The sequence below is a fragment of the Pagrus pagrus genome, assembly GCF_965226575.1.
Source record: "Pagrus pagrus genome assembly, chromosome: 13".
NCBI classification, from domain to species: domain Eukaryota; kingdom Metazoa; phylum Chordata; class Actinopteri; order Spariformes; family Sparidae; genus Pagrus; species Pagrus pagrus.
This window is the reverse complement of record NC_140197.1, coordinates 26551687-26576026: the sequence shown is the minus strand read 5'-3', so window position 1 is coordinate 26576026 and position 24340 is coordinate 26551687. Positions and strand designations below refer to the sequence as shown.

At 42.3% G+C, this 24340-nt stretch overlaps 1 protein-coding gene across 2 annotated transcripts in view; it reads left to right on the top strand.

Moving 5' to 3' along the window:
• Positions 1-24340, top strand: part of olfm2a (olfactomedin 2a) — a 48860-nt gene that overhangs the window by 959 nt on the left and 23561 nt on the right. The window contains exon 1 of one of the 2 annotated variants that reach the window (XM_084371782.1): positions 23403-23891. The exons of the other annotated variant lie outside the window; for it this stretch is intronic. Coding sequence (XP_084227908.1) covers positions 23748-23891 — 144 coding nt within the window. The 5' untranslated portion in view covers positions 23403-23747. Of the gene's footprint in view, positions 1-23402; positions 23892-24340 lie in introns of those variants that run through there. 2 annotated transcript variants of the gene reach the window in all.

Sequence of the window (24340 nt, the reverse complement as noted above, 5' to 3'; positions counted from 1 at the left end):
CAGAGAGGACAAGGGGCTCCCCGGGAAACACTATCACTGATTGCGCTGATTAAGCTGAAGGAAAAGCGAGCAGCGGAGGGCGACACTGACACTTTGTTTACAGGGTCTATGTGTGATTTGTGGCTGTGAATACGAGCCGTGCGTAATTAGTAGTGTTTGAGAGCGGCGCCAACAAATGTTTGTAGATTCTGGGGAGACGTGTGTGTGTGTGTGTGTGCGTGTGTGAGTGTGTGGCGTGCTGTAGCGCATGACACGCGAGAAAAGACTTGTCCCTTTGGTAAAAATGACGAGCGATGATGTGACAGTTGTAAATTGAAGTGAAGGACGGTAAATTATTTGACCCAGAAAAGCTTTCAGTCAAGGCAGGAGCATTTGAACTTGCTGGTCAGCTTGCGTACAAGCACTGAGAATAACCCGTGACAGCTTGGAGCGTATAAGGTCTGCTGATAAAGTCGCTACAATCTGCCTGTTACTCCGGAGTGTATAATACAGTATAATGGACAGCGTCGTCTGGCTCCCTCAGTTCAATGCAGCAATATATTCAGGACCACGGACAGCGCCGTGTCGCGCCTTCGGTTAAAAAAGCAGTCTGAGTCGATTTAGCAGCACAGACAGCGCCTCCTCCTCATGTTGGCGCGGAGTATCACCAGTTGGCGAAGGCCACCAGACAGATTGAAGGCCTCACAATAGAACAACACCAAAAATAAAGATATTTAAGAGTCCAAAACACACCAACGTATGTATGGACAATATATTATATGTTAAAGTGATTTTAGAGAGGAAACAGAACAGTGACAGGGTTCACACGTGGTCCCTACTGAGTAGGGCTGAACAGTTAATAAAAATTTTAATATGGCTAAGTGTTATATTGAAATCTCAGGAGCTTACATTTTTTTGATAAAGGTAACATTATAAAATGAAGCACTGTGGTGCTGCAGAGATGCTCCAGCCTACAAATTATACTCTCCAGATATAAGAGAGCTGGTTGTTTGGTACTGACCCCAGCAGAAACCACGTCATCCCCATTTTTATATTTTTGGTGAAGATGAAGTACGGAAATGATCATCCCCACTGAAATAGTGAGTCATTTCACACAGCACAGTTGGAAGGACAACATGTTGTCTGTTTGTTAACGGTGTCTGCAAACCAGTGACATGTTCCCATTTGTAAGTGTTGTGGTCTACGTGTCATATTGACATTTCAACAAAATGTGTCATATCACATTCACATTATATGTTTATGACCTAACTTTCACAGCAGTGGAGGTGATGGTGGCAGAGTTACAGGAGACTGTGACTGAAGTTTCATCATTCGTGAGTGTGGGGAGGTTGGGACAAGTCCAGCCATGTTTATGGCAACATATATGCATGTTTTTAATGACCTCAGGCTCTGTTCCTAACCAAGTTGTTTTGGTGCCTAAACCTAACCAAAACATAAGCACAATGTGGTCACAAGATCAAACTGAACCTAAAGAAACTTATAGTTGCAACACAAAGAAATGCAAAGTTTCATAATATCACTGGTTTTGCAGGGAGGTACATTGCCAACATTTATTTTGACGAGTGACTTGCCATCGCAAAATCTGTAAAACATAATCACAATGTGACTTTTTGGCTTATTGTTCAACCCTACTCAACCCAACCCAACTGTGAGACACTTTAAGTCTCTGTTGCAGCTGTTTTTCTTTCATGGGTCCTTAAACAAGTTTGCTATGGCTAATTTATGTTCTGGTGTTCTCAGACAGATGTTGGTAGTCAGGTAGTGGTCATGCTTGGTGTGAAAAGTCAATCACTAGGCTACATGTATTATATACAAATAAGCTGTGGCCCGTTGTTGTCATATTAAGAAAAACACCTGTGTTAGTGCTGTAACATGTAGATGCAGTAATGGCCATGTGTTGCAGCGTACATTACTGTTTCATATGTCATGTCTACAGGTCTGCAGGTGGACACTTGACCTTTAGCAGAATCGGAGGTTCAGCGCAGGATGTTTTCAGTCTGTAGGAGATACGCTGTTGAACAGGCTGTACTGAACACCTGTGGGTCGGGTTCAAAGTATAACATGTACGGCACAGATGGTATTTGAGGGAAACCAATTATTTCATTTTGAGGTGCTGGAGCTCCCAGGGCTCTGATTTAACATTGAACACATCCCTAGCTGCATGACTACCACAAGATAAAAAACAAAGCCATGCTTATGTGCCTCTTCAACCTTATTTAGTTATTCATTTCCTTGACGCTTAATAACTAATTTAACGTCAACAAAAATTTAGCTAACCCTTTATAATCTAATTCTAACACCTCAAGCAGAAATTGCAGATCACACAACTTGTCTATCCTACAAATATCCGCACAGCGCTATGTATGCTCTTCAATAAATGAAGAGGAATAAATGTCACCGTTAAACACTCGCAAATGTGACACTGAAAATGTAGCTGATGACTTACTATCATATCTCAACCCCTTCTTCAGTGGGTTGAGACCGTAATTGGCCTTGGGGGACAATTTGTTGTAAGTGTTTACATTAAATATTTAAATGGCTGAAAGAAAATATGACGCTACCCATCTCGCTAAGACTGCACGGCAAACATAAAGAATTGATGACTTTTTGCGCGCCGCAATGAGGCTAACATTCACACCAGCAGAGTTGAGATATCCACTCATTTTCAGTCACAGTCTCAGCGCTGGCCTGTATGAAATATTCAGAGGGCCTTAATGAGACAGATGCACTTGTTCGTTCGTTGCATGTGTTTGTTAAGTACCCATAAAGCCCAGGGGTCCTTGGTGTAACTGATACAGATGGGCACCTGCTTGACCTTGGCACAGATGTCTTGCTATGACGTCCACATCAAGCGACGCATGACAGGACGCACTGACACAAGATTGTGTGTGTTTGTGTGTGTGTTGCATGGCATGTACGTAGCATATTGCACCTGTGCTGTACTTTGCTGGCTTCCATTTCAGCAGGGTAGTCAGATGTATTGCACCAGATCTAAGAAAAAAAAAACAAAACATCAAAACGTCAGATCATCAAAGTGACATAAAAGTGACTTTCTCAAATATAAAGAATTCACCCAAGGCAGCTGATCTTCTCTAAAAATACCAGACTTCCAGAAGAATTTGTGATAGCAATCACTCTGCAAGGTGTAGACCTAGTTTAATGAATATTATTTTGCAAAATAGTTTCCAAACATACTAAATAGTGTGTGAATACATACTAAATAGTGTGTGAAAAAACTGCATGCAGTTAGATGCATGTCATCAGTCAGGTGTCAGGGTTTGTATTAACCTGAGTAATGACATACTAACAAGCTTAATATTGATTGCTGTGAATGTAAATTTAGTGCAACAGCATAAATTATGACGCACAACCTAATTGAGGTCGGAAATAGCTCGATTTTCTGTAAGCAGACTTGGACTTTAATGTGGTGAGTGAAACAACTGGCAGAGGATCACAAACACAAACAAATAAAGACCCCAAAAATATTCAGTGTCAGTGAAATATCCCTTTTTTAAATCACAAATAAACTTTGAATGTTGTTGGTGACAGTTGCCCCAAATCTTCATGAATAAATATAACTAGCATCTTTGTTAAAAACAAAGACTTTGAATAAAGTCGGGGTATGTTTTAGAAGAATGTTTGCAGATCACAAAGATGTGTGTTCCACTAATATTGAAAGTGATTTAAAAAGCTGAAGCCCAGCTGAGAGGTGAAATAATTTCGTTCAAGGAAACAAAAGATTTCCTTGTTTTGTTTTCTGAGCCTGCCCACTTTTTGCTTAAGTTGCCGAGAATGAAGATTGCTTCATGTACTTGAAAGATTCAGATTCAGGTTTGGAGGCAAACATTTTTTTGTGGTGGTCCCAATGGAGAAAGAGAGTGCGAGGGGAACGCTGTTATTGGCTTAAGATGTCTGGCCCCGAAGACTCCCAACAGTAGCGAGGTTCGGAGTGATGGAGAGTGAAATGAACACTTGCTTTGGTGTTTTTCTGTTCAAACACCAAGTGCAGTGGAGGAGAAAACCTAATTGCTTGTCATTCTCAGAGAGGAAGACAGAACCCAGTGTAAGCAATTGGCTAGATTTTTCAATAATTGACGTGATCCTTTCTCTCACCAGGGATCACAGTAAACAATCAGTTTGATCAGTCTTCCAGTTAGCATGCTGTTAACTGTGTTTCCTCGTTCTGGATTGGTGTGATGATTGCACCAGAAATCTACCAAGATTTATAGTTAAAAGACAAGTACTGAAATGAACGAGCGCTTGTAAATCACGTTGCTGTTTAAAACATCATTTGGCACAAACATTCGGTTGATTTACATTTAGCTAATTATGCAGTTATTTAGTGCTGTAACATAAGTGTCACTGGATTGTGATGGTTTTATTGATGCAAATGAAACAGTGGCTATGAAAATGCAATATTAAAATGTCTTTCTTAGCTATATGGCATTATTATTAACAAACATGACTGAAGGTGGGAAATGTAATAGTACTACCACAGTGTTTAAATACTCCGTTACAAGGAAAAGTTCTGCATTACAAATTTTGCTTTTGTAAAGTACAAAAGTAAAAGCATCAAAATATGCTTAAAGTACCAAAATAACATATATATAACATAACAAGAATAACATGTATTATAATACTGGATTATAATTTTTGATTCATAACTGTGCACATGTCTTGAATGTTGAAGCTGGTAAAGACAGGATCATTTTAATTACTTTACATACTGCTGGGAAGTTCAGTCTGCATTGTAAATCTGTGATTTATGACGCATGCAGTTGGTCTGAGTTCTTTGGGCCACAAGTGCCGTAAAGGCTAGAAAAGCTGCTCCGGTTAAAATAGAAATGTTCTGTCAAAATGAAATAATACTCAGTAATTCCTCAGTGATAGGTCCGGGCCCGGCAAGGATAGCATCTGGATCTGGACCTGGTGACCACAGTGTTGATTAAATTCTACTACTTAACCTGACACAGGTCTGCTTCCACATAGAAACAAATGAAGGCTAAGTGACGTAAAGCAGTCGGCTGACCTAACGCTAACGCTATCTGCAGTGTCTCTACATGTGAGGACAACAAGGACAGACCCCAGCTCAATCAGGGTCCAGCAGGACAAACAGCTGGGTTGGCTAATGTCCAGTGGAGACAGCTTTAAACAGTCCACCGTCCTGGCAGTGACCCTCTGGCCAAAAATCTTTTCTCCTGGTCCCTCTCCAATGAGAGCAAAGCAGCATGAACACAATAAAAGCCCTCCCCCAGACATGAGTATAATCGAGCCACTTGTGGTAAATTTCTGTCCTTGTCTCCGTGCCAGAAGCCTATTACACAGCAATCCTACCACAACACTGCAGCTTGTCAAACCTTGTAAAAAACACTTTTTAAAAAAAAACATTCCCTCAGCCATTGTTATGGGTGAGCCTACCTGATGTAAAGCTTTCATACATATTGAGGAGACCTTTTTAAAGAGGGACAGAGATGTGAGTCGGAAGGACACTCCAGTACGTAGCAGGCTGGACACAGTGTGCTCTGGCAAGCAGCAGCATAACCTCCACCTAGAGAATTAAACAAATGGAAAGCTGCAGGAGCAGAGGTGTAAATCTGCCAGAGAGAGACAAAGACACACACTCAACTGTTAAAATCACCTTGCTTGCTTCGACACGTCCAGTGCTTGTCTGAATTACGGACATTGCATGAATGAACAAGCCCGTGAAAGGTCAAGCCTCAACTCACGGACACATCTTTAAATCCAGAACGAGAACATTAGTACACAGGTAGAGCATTATATGATGTTACTGATAAATGTGTAATGTTCATGTGTTTCTTGCTCTGTTAAGTAAGATAGTCCACCTAACCTAATTTCTGCGTCGCCTGTCAGTCAGTAACAATCACATCAAGCACTATGTGGGTGAGTCCACCTTCCCCATTAATATACAAAGGTGCTGCTTCACAATCAGCCACAGATAATGAGACTGCATTATCTTTGATTCAGGGCTGCTTGAAGGGATTGAATAGTATGTGCTTGTGTCATGACTGATTAGGGTAGAGCTTGAATCAGTGCACAATAATGATACTGCATTGTGTGAGTCGGAGTTGTACCACTGTAAAGAGATTTGTTTCATAAAAGAGATACTGCTTAAGAAAGAGGGGCTGGAGGACAGAGAGCTGTTGAGCCTTTGTGTTGTCGGCTGTTCACTCTCTCATCTTCATGTTTGATGTACTTTCATGCAGCCTGCTGCTTCATCATCAGAGGCTTGTGTGGTTGTGTGGGTGTTTGTAGGGACAAATAATCCGTACACACAATGACAATGTGGGATCTCACCTCCCAGACTTGGTTTTAAGGTTATGGTTTACTAGTTCAAAGTGTGAGACATGTGGTATTTTAGAGCAAGTGAATAATGTACCATTTCCTCACAAGTAGTGTGTGTGTCAGTGTGGGAGAGGTGGTTATGTGTGGTTTTTATGGACAGGGAGGTTTGTGTGCCTTTGTGCGTGGTGTGGTTTTTGATGACGATGTACCTGTTTCTGGGTCAGTTTTATAAATGTGGCTCTAAATGACTCACACAGGGGTGATATTAGCGTGTGATGATGGCAGTGAACTTTTTTTTTTTTTCGGTGCAGCCCAGGGTGAAATGGGTGACTGATTTTACTACTGCAGTGGCTTGGATGAGGCATGGAGGCAGGCAGCTGTCGGCGATGTGGTAATTGGTTAACAGATGGAACCGCGGGTAGAGAGACGCGTGAGGTCGGTGGCCTGACTCTCAGGTAGGGAGGGTGTGTCAGCACAGTCTTACCTTTCCAACTCTAATGCCTTTTTATGTAGGGCTGGCCAATTTATCGATATTTTATCGTCATCATGATATGAGATCGTCTTAGGTTCTGGAGGCTGCATTATAGTAAAGCGATGCAATTTTCCGAACTTACCAGACCGTTCTACTTGATTTTAAATTATCAAGATATATATCGTGTATTGCGCTATAGCTTAATGATATTGGTAAAAAATGATTTAAAACTGATATTATTTGAAGGCCATATTGCCAAGCCTTAATTTATGTGCAAACACACATGACCATCCTGATACAAAGCTGTACTCCATAAAGTATATTAAGAAAACAACAACAACAAAAACCCTTCAGGGTATAAAACAGTATATGTATATATGCATTGGCATATTATAGTAGGCAGGGCTGGGTATCAAACCTCAACACGGCATGGAGCAAATGAAATCTACTATTGAGTAATGAAAAATCTGATACCAAATATTCAGCATCGAAGGAATTCATCTCATCAGGAGAGACATGCAGGATAAAGACTAAGTTACAATCAGACACGGGGCTCACCACGTGTATCTGTGATGTCATCTTTTGCTAAAATGGATTTCATAAAACTGGTATCGAAAAAAATATGAGCCAGTTATTGAAGTCGAGGTATCGGTATCAAACATTTCTTAACGATACCCAGCCCTAATTGTAGGAAGTCTGGATAGTGAATGAGCACATGAAATGCAATTTGGTGGTCTACAATGCTATTCAAATCAGTCTTCTACAGATGTGTCTCAGTCCTGGTGCTCTGGACGCTCATATCGGATTTTGACACGTGACGATGGATGTGCATCAGAGCGGCTGAGCAGAATTCATGTTGCTGCTAGCAGAGTGATATAGAAGACAGCTCAGAAGAACTTTCCATGGACAGTCACGCTAAAACTAAATGTGTGCTCTGCGACTTGACAGCATGATTGTTTGGGAGGAAGATGATGGATCCATATTTCTGATGCTGTTGTGCTAGAAAGCCACGTCACCAGCGTACGTAGTCACTGATGGCTATGCCGTTACCACAGCAACCAATGCAGATAGACTGGTGATGTCTGGACACAAAACTCTGATCTGATCACTTGCAAATAGTGTGAACAGTCTGTCTCAAAGATCTGACTCTGTACATAGTGACAATGCCCCTCACTCCCCCACAGATTGGAAACTTGAATTTTTAAGCTTTATAATCCTACTGAAGTCTTTTAGCTGCCGTCTACATTGGACAGTCTTGTTGAAACCCTGAGAATTTGAACATTTTTCAGATTTTTCGGAGAACAGGGGATACTCTCGCTTCAAACTGTAGTTGTCAAAGTCAAACAGGAAAGTGTAATAACCTTGGTATTTAGTCCATGTTTTAAATGACCACTTACTCATTCCGAGCCACAGACTGACCACCACTTATGCTCCAGGGTTGTATGGACTCTAAACGACCTCTGTTGCTGTTTTCTGTCTAGCTGAAAACCCAGAGGCCTCCTGGCCTAAGATGACCATTAGCAATCCCACAGAGTGAGCTGGCTGACTCCAGGGCAATTCATAATCGTCATCAGAAAGGTCTTTAAGGTCTTTTGGGACTGAGTAGTCAATACAGTTGTTAGAGCTTTCTCATTTATACAGACATGGTTAACCTGGCAGCTAACCAGCAGCCAGCTGTACACTCAGGGACTGATTACTTTTTTATACATGCAGGAGAAAGTAGATTTACATGTGTCCTCTGAGCCTTGATTGTCCCCTTTTCGACCTTAATTCTCTCTTCCAGCAAATTTCAAATTGACTGATACGCATATCAAAATATTATATGTGCTCATATAATGTATATGATGTTATTTGTATGCTTGCTGTCAGCAGTGTATGGACGGATCAGCTTGACTGGTGAGATAAATATCATCCCTATATCGCATTCTCTCCACCACTTTCTCTCTTTCCTTCTGTGTGAGTGTGCTGGAGGGCGCAGGACTCCCAGAGGTTTATGTCTGTGACTCTAAGCAAGAGTGACATTTCTCTGACAACACCCAGAACAGGCACACGCGTGCACGCGCACACGCAGTCTGCCTTTCACACACACATTGCCTTTGTCTCCCTCTCTCCCTCCCCTTTGCTCTCTAGTTCACAAACATGTCAGTGATGGGATCCACAACAGACAAAAAGCCAAACGGCGCACTGAATCGATGCCAACAAACATGGCTGAGGCTCTCAAGCCTGTCGCAGGTTATAGTATGAGTGGCAGATGCCAATTAGAGCGGACATGCCTGATCATCTGGTCAGTGCAGGACATCAGTAGTAAGGGTTACAACACACGTTACCCTGGTAACTGCCACCATGGGACTCACCCAATGATTTTTTTGCCCATCTGCTCTTTTGCATTGCAGCAGGCACCTCCTGACCAGTTTTCTGTACGACCTTGCTTTCCCCTGCTCGATGAATCTTTTATGAGCCTGGCAATGTGGGTTTCTGTGTAGAAGATTGGAATATAAATATGGCTGTTGCGCCTAGAGCTCCTCTTCCCGCTCTGATACAAAAGCTTTCATAAGACTGAGCAGATTGGGCAAGCTGCTACTTGAACGGTGCTCTTCACATCTCTTCGCTTTTATCGGAGGACACACATCCCATATCAGAGAGCGTTATGCATTCTCAAACACAAGACATAGATTCTGCCTCCACCTGCTCGATCACATGGCTGGACAGCACACCACACTCCCGGGAAATCTTGTTTCTTTTCAGCAGGTTTGGTTTTTATGTCACATTCTTACTCAGAGATTTTGCAGAGCTTTCGAAAGCCCTAGTTAATTACAGGTTACTCACATTCATGTCAGAGTTGGGAGTTTTAGCAGCAATTGACACTGAATGAGCGGTGATAAAAGAGTGAATCTTGGTTAACTCCTCAGACTGTACTACGGCTCATTATCTCTCAAAAATCTCTTACTACCACTCTCTCTTTTAGCTCTTTTTCACTACTTTGCCTCCCTCCCCTCATATTTCAGATGATCTCTGCTACCTTTCTTCCTCTCTGAATCCTCTCCTCACCGTCATACGTGAGTGTGACAGCATTGCCTCCCATGCTGAAAGCTAACTCAATTGCAGGGCTTTCATTTTGGGGAATGAAGGATGAGAGCTATGCGGCGCGGCAGAAGCGGGTGGCAAGAGGAACCATTTAATCGATGTGTTTTCCGCGTGGCACTGTCACAGCCACTCAGTAGGGCCATTGATGAGGGAGGCTCTCTCTCTGACTGCGCCAAGGCTTAAAGGCTCCAGTCAGGGAGGCGTGGGAGCCCAGCAGCTACCAGACACTGCTGCATATCAAGCAGGCTGGCAGAGCTGCTCTCTGCAGCCCCACGGTGAGCAGGGTAGAGAGGTCCTTTGATAGAGACACTACATGTAGGAGAGGGGAGATAACAAGATGCTCCAGTAGAAGGAACACCAGCTTACATTACATTACGCTGCCTGATTCGAAACCCCTGGGATTTCTCCAAGTCTACAAAACACACACAGACACAATGGTGTGTAATACTGGATGTGAACACCACATCTGTAAGTCACAACTAGAGACTGTCATAAACGAAATGCTGCTAATTGGTACCCCAGTATTTATCATACTAAAGGAAAAATGAAATGGAGTGAAATCTGTAACATCGATGACATTTGCTGAAAGAAATTTGATCTGGCTTTGATGGATTACACCAAATTGGAGGAAAATGATGTAACACGCTGACTTTTGCATTAATTTTTCATAGATCAGAAGCCTCGGCTTTAGATAAGCACATTAGTCAAAAGGAACTTTTCTTGGAGTGAGTCCTGTGTATTCAGCAGTGCCATGAATCCATCGCTCATTAGGCCTATTTGATTATTTAGATGATAAGAAGAAACAAACAAAATGTGCTTTTGCAACAATGATCCTGAGCTTGCCCTGACTCAGTAAACAACATTTTTCACCTTCTCTTCTCAATAATCCACAGCGTCAGACACACAGAGACAGCCTGTACAGAGAACAAAATGTATTTCTTCTCCGCTCTCAAGAAAGCACCCTTTTGCCCCTCTAGTCCCTGAGTAATATTCTTGGCAGTGGGTATGCATATGTGTATCTAAATGACGTTAAAGCTGTGTAGCATTTTTAAGTACGGGCAAGAAAAGAATTGTGTTTAAAGGCCTTATGTGCGTTGCAAATAAACACCAGCTTAAACTGTACATAAATAACATGCATTCAACACACACACACACACACACACACACACACACACACACACACACACACACACACACACACACACACAAGAGACAGATGCTGTGAACTGAGATGCTGTCGTGATCAGGGTTGGTGGGCAGTGTCGGAGTACAAAGTGAGAGGATGTGGACTGGGTTTGAATTAGTGCCCAGTGGAGTAGCTGAGCAGGGCAGCATGGCTGGCAAGTGAGTGTGAGAGAGAGAGAGAGAGAGACAGAGAGAGAGAAAGAGGAAAAGACAGAGCAGAGTTGCTGGAAATGAAAATTGGAGATAGCGGGCAAGGATAGAGAGAAATATTGTAGACAGAGACTGCCTTCCGACTGTGCCTGCAGGGTTATTATCTCTCCCATCCTCACCAAAAGGAGAATAATAATTAGAGGCCTATCGCTCCGTCACTATGATTTTATTCCCCTCACTGGCACTGACACTCCTTGCAGATTGTCTTTAATTAGCTCCACATTGCTTAATCAATACGGCCACGACCATGACAAAACAATGGCATGTGCATCCTGTCGCTCCGGCAAGAGAGAGACAACGGAAGCAGCAGGAAGACAGGACGGAGTGTTGACAGACAAGACGAGCGAAGAAAATGATCTACAGTGGCATTTCTGTGGGAGGGGGGAAAAGAAACGTCATGCTCTGATAAAAACCTGCTCTCATGATGATTACAGTCTAAACTTGTTTATCTACAACTGAGTTTGTGTACATGCAGATGTGTAGCAAGATATTTCTGCCTGCATCTTGCTGGTTGAAGTCTGGGCTGAGCTGTACATGATGCAGCTGTGATAGTCCTATCATGTCACACAATGCTACAGGATCTAATGCAGTGATCCTCGTTATATATTTCGAGCAGCAGGGCTGAGTGTTTCAGCCACACTAATGGTGATGTGATGAATAGGTATTCAGGAGAGGTCTCTCTCTTTAAGCCTTAGCGCCTCAGGCTACTGGCCCTCTCAGGCCCAGCTCTCATCTCTTACTCTCAGTGAGGGTAACAGCATGCAGTGAGCTGGCGCAGGGATCTTCAGAGGAGAGTACTTCTCACTTGTCAGGCACATTTTTCTACTTGGCATGTTCTGGATCGATATCTGCAGCTGCCATGCTTAAATCTGTGTTGATCTTATCCAAACAGCTCTGCACAAGACTATTAAATGTGAACAGTGAGACTCTGATTTGTACCTGTGTATAATATTAGATACTACAGAGTGCATTTATACCATGAAGAAGCTAATCTGTTGATTCAGGAAGGTGCCACTAAATAGAGAAGATCAAAAAAACATTTTAGAAAAAATCTGATTATTATGGACTACAAGGAGTCCTCCTTAAACATAAGCCTTTTATTTTTAAATTGACACAAACACACAGATGCTGTGCAGAGGTCGACCCTTGTAGAGGTGTCATTAAAATTTAAATTAGTGATTTAATCTCTGTGTGTGTTACCCTCTCAAAATCATTATTGAAGGGTGCTTCTGTCACTCTAATCTCCCATGCTTCGAGGCTGGATCTTACTAAATGTGTTCTTGTCCATTTTACCCGAGGCTACCAGACAATAGTCAACAATGATCGTATTTCCCAAGAGGAATGAGAAGGGGAGTCGCAGACTGCAATGTCTTAAAGACAGAAAATGAAAATATTTATGTTAACGATTAGCAGAGGAAGCGTCTCCTTAAGGGAAAAATCATCTCCCATTCCGTCCTCGTGCTGCATGGAATATTAATGCAAGGGATGGCCTTTCTGATATCATATCTCCCAGGCTGCACTCACAAATATCATCATTAAGCACCATAGATCTGCATCGTGCTCAGAGTGAAGAGTGTGCTGCTCGACATCCTGCATCGACTGGAATCGTGCCGACAAAGACACAGACATACTGTTCATAGACATCCACACAGCATCTGTTTGTCTGTGTGTGACCCACACGTACAACCCATCGCAAGAATAAATGTTGGCAACGTATATCTCTGCAAACCATGGATATATTGAAACTTTACACATGGTATCTTGGTTTTAGGCACAAAGACTACTCGGTTAGTGTTATGAAAAGATCTTGTCTTAGCTTGTGCTTCTGGCCTGATGTCTAGTTAAAAATATCTGCTTTTGCCACTAACACAGCTGGTAAAAGTCCTGACGTCTTGTTAAAAATATGTAGCGTTTTCGCACTTACAAGTGTTAAAACGCCATCTTGAACATTTGTCTCTTGTTTAGCAGCCGTCTCACCTCTCTGTAATGCCACCACCATCCCCTCTTGCTCCTGACATTAAAGTCAGCTCATAAACATGTAATCTGGACATGATATGACACATTTGAATGTGTCCGTGCTTTGCAGAAACATAAAATGCCAATATTTCATTCTGGTAACTGGGCTGACAAATACACTTCAATATTTTCAAGCACACACATCCTACCACGGAGTTCACATTTTTAGTGAAGAGCAGAATAGAGAGTGATGCAGGACATGTCACTACATTCACCATACAGTTTATTGCTGTGCACCTGCTGAACATTGCATCTGTTGCTGAGATCCAACCTGACGATCCAACACAACCCCCTGTGGTGAAGCACCAGACTCAATGGCCTCTCTTTACCATTACGGCCTACCTCTCCTCCTTCCTCTCACGAGCACCTTCCCACTCACAATACTTCTCATCTCACACTCCACTAGCTCCACATAATATTACCCCTTCATAATATTCAACGTACAGCCCTCTCATTTCTGCTCCGTATACTCATTTTCTCCAGTTTGTTGATATTTTCCTGCCTGTTTGTTTGCTTAATCACTGAACAGATCCTCATTTTGACACTTCAGCTGCAGATTATATGACTGGAATCATCGACAGTGTGTCGGGGGAAAATGTACAAGAAACACAGGCTAGCACACAAGACTGTTTATTTATTCTAATATTTTTTTCTGTTTCCACCAGCAAGGCAAAGCTCCATAAAAGCACACAGTGACAAGCTAATTTGTTTATCTACAAGTTTCTCCTAACCATTTTCGCCTATAACTTTATGTGGCTGTAAATGTAATATTGAGTTAGGGGCTGTTTTGGGATTTCTCTCCACTGCACACTGTGTCTGTGTTCTACTAATAATGTGTCCCTAATTAAATGTTACAGCTTCTCTGAGCATTAATGACCTGAAGACAGAGGAGACAAATGGAGGCTTCAGTGTGAGCTCCAACAAAGACGCTGGACACAAGACTGCAGGCTGCTTCTGTGCCTTCATTACTAATATACAATACAGTTATAGCTGATGGGATCTGGTCATCGTTTGCTCCTGATCATGTCGAGCGCAGAGCATTAGGATTTTTTTTTTTTTTTTTCACAATTGGCTGCTGGAAACTCTCAGTCAACCAGACTGTAATTGGCAGGATCTCACCACTCCTCTCTGGTCCTGTTAGTTTCGCTGTTGCAGACGTGGCAGAAAACAGACAAGATGTAAATTCATCACCTCAGGGAGTTTCAAATGCATCACCATCCTTTTCTCTCTTTTTCACCTTCTATCGCCGTCTCTCTCTCCGCCTCTCCTAAACATCACAGTCTCGTCTTTAACCTCTCTGTCTATCTCCTGTGCTTCTTTTCCCCTTGTGTAACCTACCATGATGATTGGTTAATCATGGTGATACCTTGGCTCTGTGAGTGGGTGATATTTGTAAACAATGACTCAGACAGAGAGCAAATGAGAAAAACGCAGACACTTTGTCCACCAGTTGTCTCTTTAGTCATCTAACAAGGCACTAGGTACACGGCTAAGATCAGCTCTCATCTCTTCTGCAGATAAGAATGCGTCATTGATGAAACAAAGCACTTTGCCAGTGCAGTAATAAGACAGTGGAACAGCACTCAAGGATTTAAAAATTCTCTTAGCAGATAAAGTAATATTCTTTATAGGGGCCTAATACAGATTTGTAAGTATTAGCATGCCAACATAGATTGGATTTTTACCAGTATTTCTGTCTAAAACTGAGCTGAGCTGCTCAAAAAATTTGGTTGCCAGTGCTCAGCAAAAGACAAGTTACCATCTGGATGAAAAACCTCAATCATTCTGGGTGATCCTGACAAGGCCAGCACACAAGTTCAGTGAAGGGCATTTTGCAGAGGCGAGTGGCCATGGGGGGTCAGTCTCAATTAGCATGCTTTCTTTGAGCCTCAGCTACCTTTCTGCCGGGCCGAAGATTCCCAATTTGCTGTCAGTAATTACTCCATTTACAGCTTTCCCTACGCAACAGAGAGAATGTTTGATTAGCTGGGTGGAAGAAAAGGTCAGGATGTGGCAGCGGCTTTCTGCTGTTGGACCAGAAAAGGGTTGGTTTTGTGGAACACTGGTAATCAGGTCATACAGCCAGGAGATGATCATAGTAATTGTGTGTGTGAATGCGTTTCTCTATGCGTGTGCATATGTGTGAGTGGGTAATTCAACTGGGCACACTTAGCACAGGAAGTGCTACACTGAGTCGTATTCAGCCTGTTCTGTTGGCATGAGTAGGTGCAGAACAGTGGCGAGAGCCGTGCTGTTCTGCAGAATGCATGGCAGCTGATTGCCGCATGTCGTTCTTCTCTATTGCTTTGATCAGGCCTTTTCTTTAGCTAGCCTTGAGTGAAATGTGGCGCCCTGCTTGTCCCTGATTGAGCTAGCTGAGATTCAGCCATTCATTCATACCAAATATCCAATACAAGCAAATAAGGACTATCTGTATATGCCCAAAATATATATATATATATATATATATATATGCATTACTGTTGAAACATCATCTTCACTTAACAAGGAGAGATTTTTGAGTCTTATTGTAAACACTGAAGGTTAAGATGTATGTGTAGGGGTTTCTGATCTGCAGTCTTGCCTTCTGATACACTGTGGTTCAAAAGTGTGGAATTGCCTGTCACAAAAGCTTGATTCAGTACAATCAGATGACTCAGAGGACTACGCTATATTTTTGAATGATCTTCAGTGCCTTTAGGTAGTAGAAAGTCCTCTTTACAAATAGATGCTATTTTGTAAGAAGCTTTTGGAGGGAACGTAATGTTTTGTTCATGGAGAACAAAGCACTGTACAGTGATACAGCCAGAGTGAATGATTGAAGAGGAAGAGACAAAGATACTTCTCAGCAGCAGTTAAATACGAAAAAATGAGAAGTCACCAGTCATTGGTAAAAGAAATTGAAGCTTAGCATCACAATCTGTGCCGATTTGAATAGGAACAGTTTCTTGTTTCACCGTGTCAAGTGCAAAAAATGCTTTGAATAATCTGGGAAAAAACAGGTGTGCTGCTTCAACAATGTGTTTCTGAAAACTTCAAACTAGAAATAGAAGATTAGATGTTGGAATGTCTGTCGAACAAACCTTTTCAGTCTAGTCCAGTCACTGAGTAGGCTGCAGAGTAAATTGTCCAATTATCGGCCTTGCGGGATATCGGGGACCGATACATTTCAAGTATCAGGATCTGCGTTTTTTGTGACCTAATGCAGATAAAATAGATGAATGTAAAAATGCGCTAATTTGGTTCTGATGCAACCTCCTTTCTCTTTAGTCACCATTCTGAGCTCTCACTCAATGCCCTGCCCATAACATTGTCTGATTATGCTTCACGAGTAATAATCTGCAAAGTGACTAGTAACTAAAAATATCAAATAAATGTACAGGTAGTTTGAATTTTGAGACCAAGATTTTTATTTTTACCCAAGATCTTTAGGCAAGGCATGGCAATGTTATTTTTGAAGTTAAAAACAATATAGCGAGACAAAGCTATACATTTGCCAAATGAATAGTAATAATAGAAATGACATTTATAAGCAAGTAAACAGTTATAGACTGAAAAGTTCTGTATGTTATTTATTGGAAAACCACAACCATCACTGTCGTGGTTCAATAATAATCTAGGGTCAGTCACATTTCTGATCTGGAAAATAAATTGTAAATGGACAGGTATTTTGGGGGGAAACGGTTACAATAGTATTCTCTCTTTATGCAACACTGTAGAGACATTTACTAAATTTAAGTTTTAATCATGTAATTAATTTTCTTTTGGGGCCGAATGTAAATAATGCATTAAGGGTCTGAATCATATTGTTTTTATTTATGTTCAAATGGCCATAATTGAGGGAAATAAGATCATTATATGGGTTTTCTTGTAGGAGTGTGTTATGAATGCGTCTCCTTGCCTTCAGTGTGGGCTGATTAGATGGGTTCTAAGGGCCACTCCGTGAAGACAATGAATGGATGGACTCACCACAGGGTATTGTAGGTGTGTTACAGTCAATATAACCAGGCAGACACACTTACTGCATTGATTTTCTTTCTCAAGCTTTCCCACTGGAAAGATAGATTCTCACCTGTTAACATTATTGTACTTAAGCACTATCAGGTTTAGCCACCGGCAGTGTTCGTTCCTTACTTTTGTTTCATACAATTGTGCCGAGACACTGTATATTACGTACATGTCACAGCTCAACTGGGTCTCTCACACACAACTGTGGCAAGCACCATTAGAGGGTATTGTAGACATTTCACAGCTCAGTGGAGAGAAAGTGCAGCTCATGCAAGTGGACACGAACACGGAGAAGCATCGAAACGGACAAACAAATCCAAGCATGCATATGTAAACACATAAAATTAACACACGTGCGTTACATGAAAACACACTAAACAAACAAATATTTTATTGTCTCTATGAGATCATAGTGCCTAATCTTTTCAAACTATGGTGATGCAAGCTGAACATGCAACGTTACTGACTTCCATGTAAGATCTTCATGCATAATCTTATCATGATTTAAAAACTGTGGATCAGTGGTCTTACCTCATTTGTGGTGAATGATCCCAGCTTGAATTATTGAACATATTCAACTCACTAGGATGTGTTGTCTCTACTTTCCGTGGGCAGGAGTCGATGCTTGTGTACTCTATAGTCCTCCTGTGGTCTCAGTCGCTACTATAAAATGTAAAAGCCCAGATGAGTTTCCTTAATCAAAGGCCCACAGGAGCCGTTAATAGATTAAACACTCCATGTTGAAAGCACACCACTGTTTGCCTGCCTGAACCCTGGGGTACAGCCTATTTATGCCATTTAAATAGTTGCTATGGTAATCAGGTCACGCTTTGTTTAAGCTGATTTTGATCTTGATATATTTAGAAAGCAGTGGGCCTCCATGTCCATCATCTAATTAATGAATTATGACTCAGAAAAATAGCCAGTATTCTTAGACCCAGATGACTCCAGCATCTTTCCGAGCTAAGGCGGGGGCTCGGTTTGTGCGCAGCCTCTCTGCCTCAATCATAACAGCTCTGCATCATTATGAAGGAGGCCTGTGTAATTAGCTGAGGTGTAATTTGGTCCTGTATTTCAGCTGTGAATCTGCAGCTTGCCGTGTGTTGGTGCTTTGTGAGAATGTGGCTAGTGTTTGGTGCTTTCTCATCCCCCAGTATTGTTATCTCACCCAGAGCTTGTCCCTATGACCTCAGGGCTTTGTAGCGCTCTACTGCCATCCATGGGTGTGCTGCCACTTCTGCAGCTGGTGGGGATTTTCACCATTTGAACTGATTAAAAATGCCCTTTATAGAGCATGCCCAGAGGCTAGGAGCAGACTGGATTTTTTTCAGATGTTTATGATAAAGCACAGGACCATGTTGGCACGCCTTTGTGGAGGCGCCCAAAAGCGGCACAGCTGTGTGCATGTAGAAGTTGTTATGTCTACAATATGTAGTCCAAGCACGCGTCAAGACAGCTACGATCACCAGTGGAAGTGTATGAGCTCAGGACAGAAATAGTAGAAGCTAAGACACATGCAGGATAAAGAAGAAACACATGATATGATGCCATTTTTTTTCATTGCTAGAGGGGCCAAGAGAGACAACAGTAAGACAGAGAGTGAGAGGAGTTAAAGGTTGAATAAAATTCATGGAGAAGGAGAACAAAAGACACCGACAGAGAAGTGGAGACAATGACACAGCAGAGTAGCAGCAAAAATGAGGCTGGCCAATTATTAGAGTGAAAATTATGAGGAATGGCTGTGAAAATTAATCAAAAAGGATTAAATTAATACAGGTTAAATGTCCGACTTTCTCTCAAGCTAATATTTAATGAAAGCCTGTTCTGCCAACAGACTTTGTGATTAGACAGATGATTGGCAAAGCCTGGAATTCGTTGAGGTATGGGCAGATTGTTCTCATCACACTTATTATTCACATCCTTTATTTGAGCCATCACTTTGTAAAAGATGGCATCTGACCTGCACTCTGTGAGAGGCATTATAAGTTTGAAGGAGTTCAGGTGCACTCCACTCCGCAGAGATAAAGCAAATATATAAGTTAATCACAATGGTCTCTGATTAGAAGATGCCTTGAAATAGACAAAAATGGTACAAAGGTGAAAACATCTGAGAGAAGATATGAGGTAGCTGTTTCCAATGGCGGCCACTTTGGCTTCAGTTATTTCATCATGCACACAGCATTTTGTTATTGGTACAAATGAATAAGAAAAAAAAGCTTTGTCATCAAACTAGAAGGAGAATAGAGTTGTGTGCTCTCATATAAAATCAGAAAACTAAAGAACAGAGAGAATAAAGAGGGATGAGGGGAATACGCCTCCTTTTTTTAATGTGGTAATAATCTGTTATCTTAATAAATGAGTTATTATACAGATTTTTACTCACGTCTAATCTAAAGTCACTGTATTGTTAGGACTGTGCATGACCGCAGTCCCTATAGCAACTAGCTGAGACTGCTTTATGTCTGATGTATGATTATTATATCAGATCGTTGCTAAAGGATTAAACTTTCATTTAATGATCAAAACAAGACAGTGTGGGTTATATTAAGATCATAAAATATTTATTCTGCGATCATTAGAAAGTTTACACACATGGCCTCTGCTGTTCATTAAAACTGCCTCTAACTTTGTGAGGAAGAACTGAACAATTACAGTTTTACATAATGATATTTTTGAAAATCCTCCATTATCAAATAGTTCTTCTTGTAAGGGTTAAGAATTGGCTTTAAGTTAAGGCTAAGTGAAGAGAGGTCCTCGAGCACAAGTAAAATAACCTTAAACACCACTCTATTAAAACATCATTAATGAAAATTTAAAAGATGTTGGTTAAGCCTCAGGAAATAAACAATAATCCCAGCCTCTCATCGTCCGTCTATTTTTCATGCAGTCTCCTCCCCTCAGGGCTGTGATCAGGTTCAACCCTTCTTAGCTTTTCCCAAAAGTGTTGTTTCATTGCTTGTGAGCTACTGGTCCTTTAAAATGGGAAATATGGGTTGGAGTTAGGCACTGGGATAAGGAGGAGGTTGGGGTCAAGCACAAGGTTTAGGGTGTGGTACTGTAAGAGTTAGGTATAGTGGTAGGGGTAGGGTAGGTAGTAGTTAAAGTAATGGTGATTGCAGGGAATGGTAGGTCAAAGGGGAGCAGGAGCGGCAGACCAGGGAAATGCCAGCCATGAAGCCCCAGAGCTCCCAGACACAGGGGGGGACAGCAGGGACAACAAACAATAGATAGCCTATGTTTGCTTCTCCCTCTGGATACAATAAAGATACATTTATAATCATTATTTTCTCTACATTAAATTGCAGGTAACTCTTTATATTAGCTGATGGTTAGCTGATGTTTTCAAGCGGGCCACAGGAACATTAACCAGTATTTGCAAGCTGGGAGAGTGACGGGATGTTCGTTAGCAGAGTAACAACACTACTATTGAGGTCCCTATCAGGATGCCCTCGAATCGCTCAATAAAAAATATGAGAAAATAAAATGAAAAAATATGAAAATATATATATATATACCTGTATATTGCAACTTCCTTTGATGAAATGGTTGATGGTGAAATGGTGATAGAAGTAGTGAGGTAGGGGAAGGCATTATTTCAAATGCGATGGGGTCCTCACAAGTGTAGAGTAGTGTGTGTGTGTGTGTGTGTGTGTGTGTGTGTGTGTGTGTTTGCTGTCTTTGCATTTTCTATTTCATCCAAACTATTACATAAGGCATTATGAGGCACATATGCAGCAGTCAAACTGTACAAATTGGAGCCACCGGAGGAAAATTAGGGGAATGATTGTGCTGTGGAGATGGATTTTTTGTTCTAGTCGCAGTGAATTATCCAGCGTACTTCTCCAACAATGGCCACAGTTGTACTGTACATGGGGTGGCTGCTCCCTTTAATTATCCAAAATGGTGCATCAATAAGCACAATCCTGAATGATTTTCTCTTTCATTTAGCCCTCTCACATTGGTACCAGGTCTCCTCTGAGGAGGCTGTGTACGGGAGTTTGGTTAAATACAGATACCAGTGTACAGGACGTCTATATCCATGTGTAAATCTTTGCTGCCACCATGTGAGTATGACGATAACTGCATTCTTTTCAGAGAATGAGCCCATTACAAAACATAGCAGTCCTCAAACATACAAAGCTTGCAAGCAAAAACATAAAGTAAACATCACTGCATTCAAATGTATGATAATAATTTCTTTATAAATATTAATATGCACAGTATATTTATTGATCAGATATACCTTTTTAGCTGTAGACTTCAAGTATTGCAGAGATCAGCTTTTATGTAAATAACAAATGACATATGTGATACGTCTGGCTTAACCCTATTACGAAACCAGCAGCAGGGTGTATGTTATTTCTTTGCATCCTCTGTTTTGGCTCACTTTAATCCCTTTTAGAAATGGAGCAGAGTAATTCTAAACAGTGTTGCCTCATTTCCACATACATTTTCTTGACACATTCTCATAAAGTTACAACTACCTGTCACCAGGTTCAGTATTGCACAACAACCATGACACTGGCCGACTATCTGGCTCTGTTTTTTGACAGCTCATTGGCTGCATTTCCACTGCTTACCACATGGGGGCAGTCTTGCTGCAGAAATAGAGGCGCTGACAGAGGCGAGACTGATGTGGGAGCCAGCAGGTGAGCTGAGGAGGGCTGACATTTTTTGGCTGGGGCTCAGAAAGCTGTCTCTTCCCATATCACTTCACAGTATACCCCACACAGCCCATATCACTCACCCGATGTGACTGGGTGGGGAGGGGAGCCCATCCATGGCTGACAAAATGAATAAGTCAGCAGACCAGGAACCAGGCAAGAAATGGAGATGACCTGGCCGTTTTGTCTGAGTAGGCCTTCTGTCATCATTATGCATGGCTGTTTAGGGTGCAACACGACACTGCTAGTCGCCCAGTGTCTAGAAAATTGATGCAAGGAGAGGCTTCAAGCTTCGAGGAGAAATTTTAGGAACCCTTCAATCCACATATCGATACCTCATTCCATCTGGCCCATTGGTGTAGATTCAGACAGCTGCGATTGGGAGACAAAATACGTGCCCCACATCCAAAAGGTCGATCTAAACTACAGAACAAGTCTGGAGTCTGTCATGAAATAAGCTCAAATCAGGCTTGAGGCACAGTCCCAGAGGTGAAATGACACCAAAATTGGGAGCGAAGAGATTGGTTTGAAATCTGACACTGGCTGATTGTGCTGAAAGGTAAAGCCCTTTGGATTAAAGTAATAAAACAATGGTAAAAATATACCACCTGAAAAAGAACCTGTAATCCCCCTTATTCAAGGAAAGGATGCTATACCTGCAGGTGTGGGCAAATCCACACTTTATTTATCAGTTTTACATGTATATGTGTGTCTTAATAGCTTCTACAAACCACAATTCCGTCCTTTATGTCAATCTTCGTCCCAATTTTCATTCATGCACTACTTTTAGGGCATCAGCCACAGTAACATTTTAGACAGTAAGTGTCAAGAACACATTGTTACTGACTATGGTGATATGGTTCTGCCTCAGGCAGAGTGAAGTTGGTAAGATACTGTCAAAGCGCAAGCTACAGCCAGATTTAGAGTATGTCATGAAGCAGGATGATGGATAAGCTGTCAAATGCAGTCATAAGCAGGAGCACCCAGCTCTCTCCCACATTAAAATCTTGCAAAACCACCAGCCTATGTCTCCCCTCATGAGCCCTCAGCCAACAATATATCCATCCACCCACCCCTCTATATCATTAGTCCTCCATCCAGCACAGACAGTCTGGTGAGGCTGCAGGACAGTCTACCGTGCCGAGGAAGCCCTGGGCGCACACATGTCACATAACAGAGCACAGATCAGCCCTCTGAAATCAGTCTCTCTCTGATCTCCACGCCTCAGAAATGTGTGTGCGCACACACAAGCCAAGATGTGAGTCATAAAAGAACAGCCAAATGTCAGAGAAAGAGAGGAGAGGAAAAGAATGGATACTTGCATGCAAAACAGGGTTGGCAAGGATGGAGCAGAGGCTGATTGGGAGGGGATGAGAAAGAGAGGCAGCCAATGCGCAGCTCTGCATCTTGAGGAAGAGAGGGTAAGAGAGAGGGAGGGAGAGAGAAAGGGAGAGACAAGGGGAGAGTGAGGAAGTGAGAGAGAGGGAAAAAGAGTGAGAGAGAGGGAGGGGGTGAGGCTGAGGCAGTCACTCTGAGAGGGAAGATTCCAGCGTGATGCTGTTGGATGTGAGCTGCTCTTCTCTAACCGGTCTCTGGCTGTCCCTTTGACTGAGCCAGTCTGGTAACTGTGCTTCACCAGCTCTGGGGGCTCGGCTGCTGCTCAGGTTGAGGCAGAAGCAGACTGGCTGGTTTCCTGCCTAGACTGTCTGGAGCAGAGAGGGGTTGACTGGAGCCGAAGGTCCAGGGCAGGGTAGGGTAGGGCTGGCTGTAGGGCCGTTTGCGCCGGGGCCCCACAGGAAGCAAACATGAGCGTCCCCATGCTAAAGATCGGGGCGGTGCTCAGCACCATGGCCATGGTGACCAACTGGATGTCTCAGACTCTGCCCTCTCTGGTGGGGCTCAACGGGACCACCATCTCCAGAGGGGGCACCTCAGAGAGGATTGTCAGCGTGCGTATGACTTTCTTTGTTTTTCTGCAAGTGTGTGTGCTCTGCATTTGTTTGTGCATGCTCTTATTGTAAATGTAAGAAAGAAAAAATACCAGATGAAAGAGTGACACAGCAGAAGACAGAGGGACATAGTGAAGAATTGGGAAGACACGAGCATGTGAGTTAGTGTGTGTTTACATGATTAACTACAGATACAGTAGAGGGGCTTTACAGAGGGGAGCGCTGATGGAAGAGGGACTTCGAGGGTCTGTGTTGTACTGGTAGAGAGAGATGGTGGAAGTAGACATGCATGCGAGAGCAATGTTTCAACCAAACGTGAATGATGCACATGTTGTTGGGTGAGTCACATTAAGTGTAATGATGCTGAATTGTGAGCTTGTGACTGTGAGTGATGGTGAGAGGCGGAGGGTGCAGTGTGGACGGCCGTGCTAAATCATATGTTTTTTGCC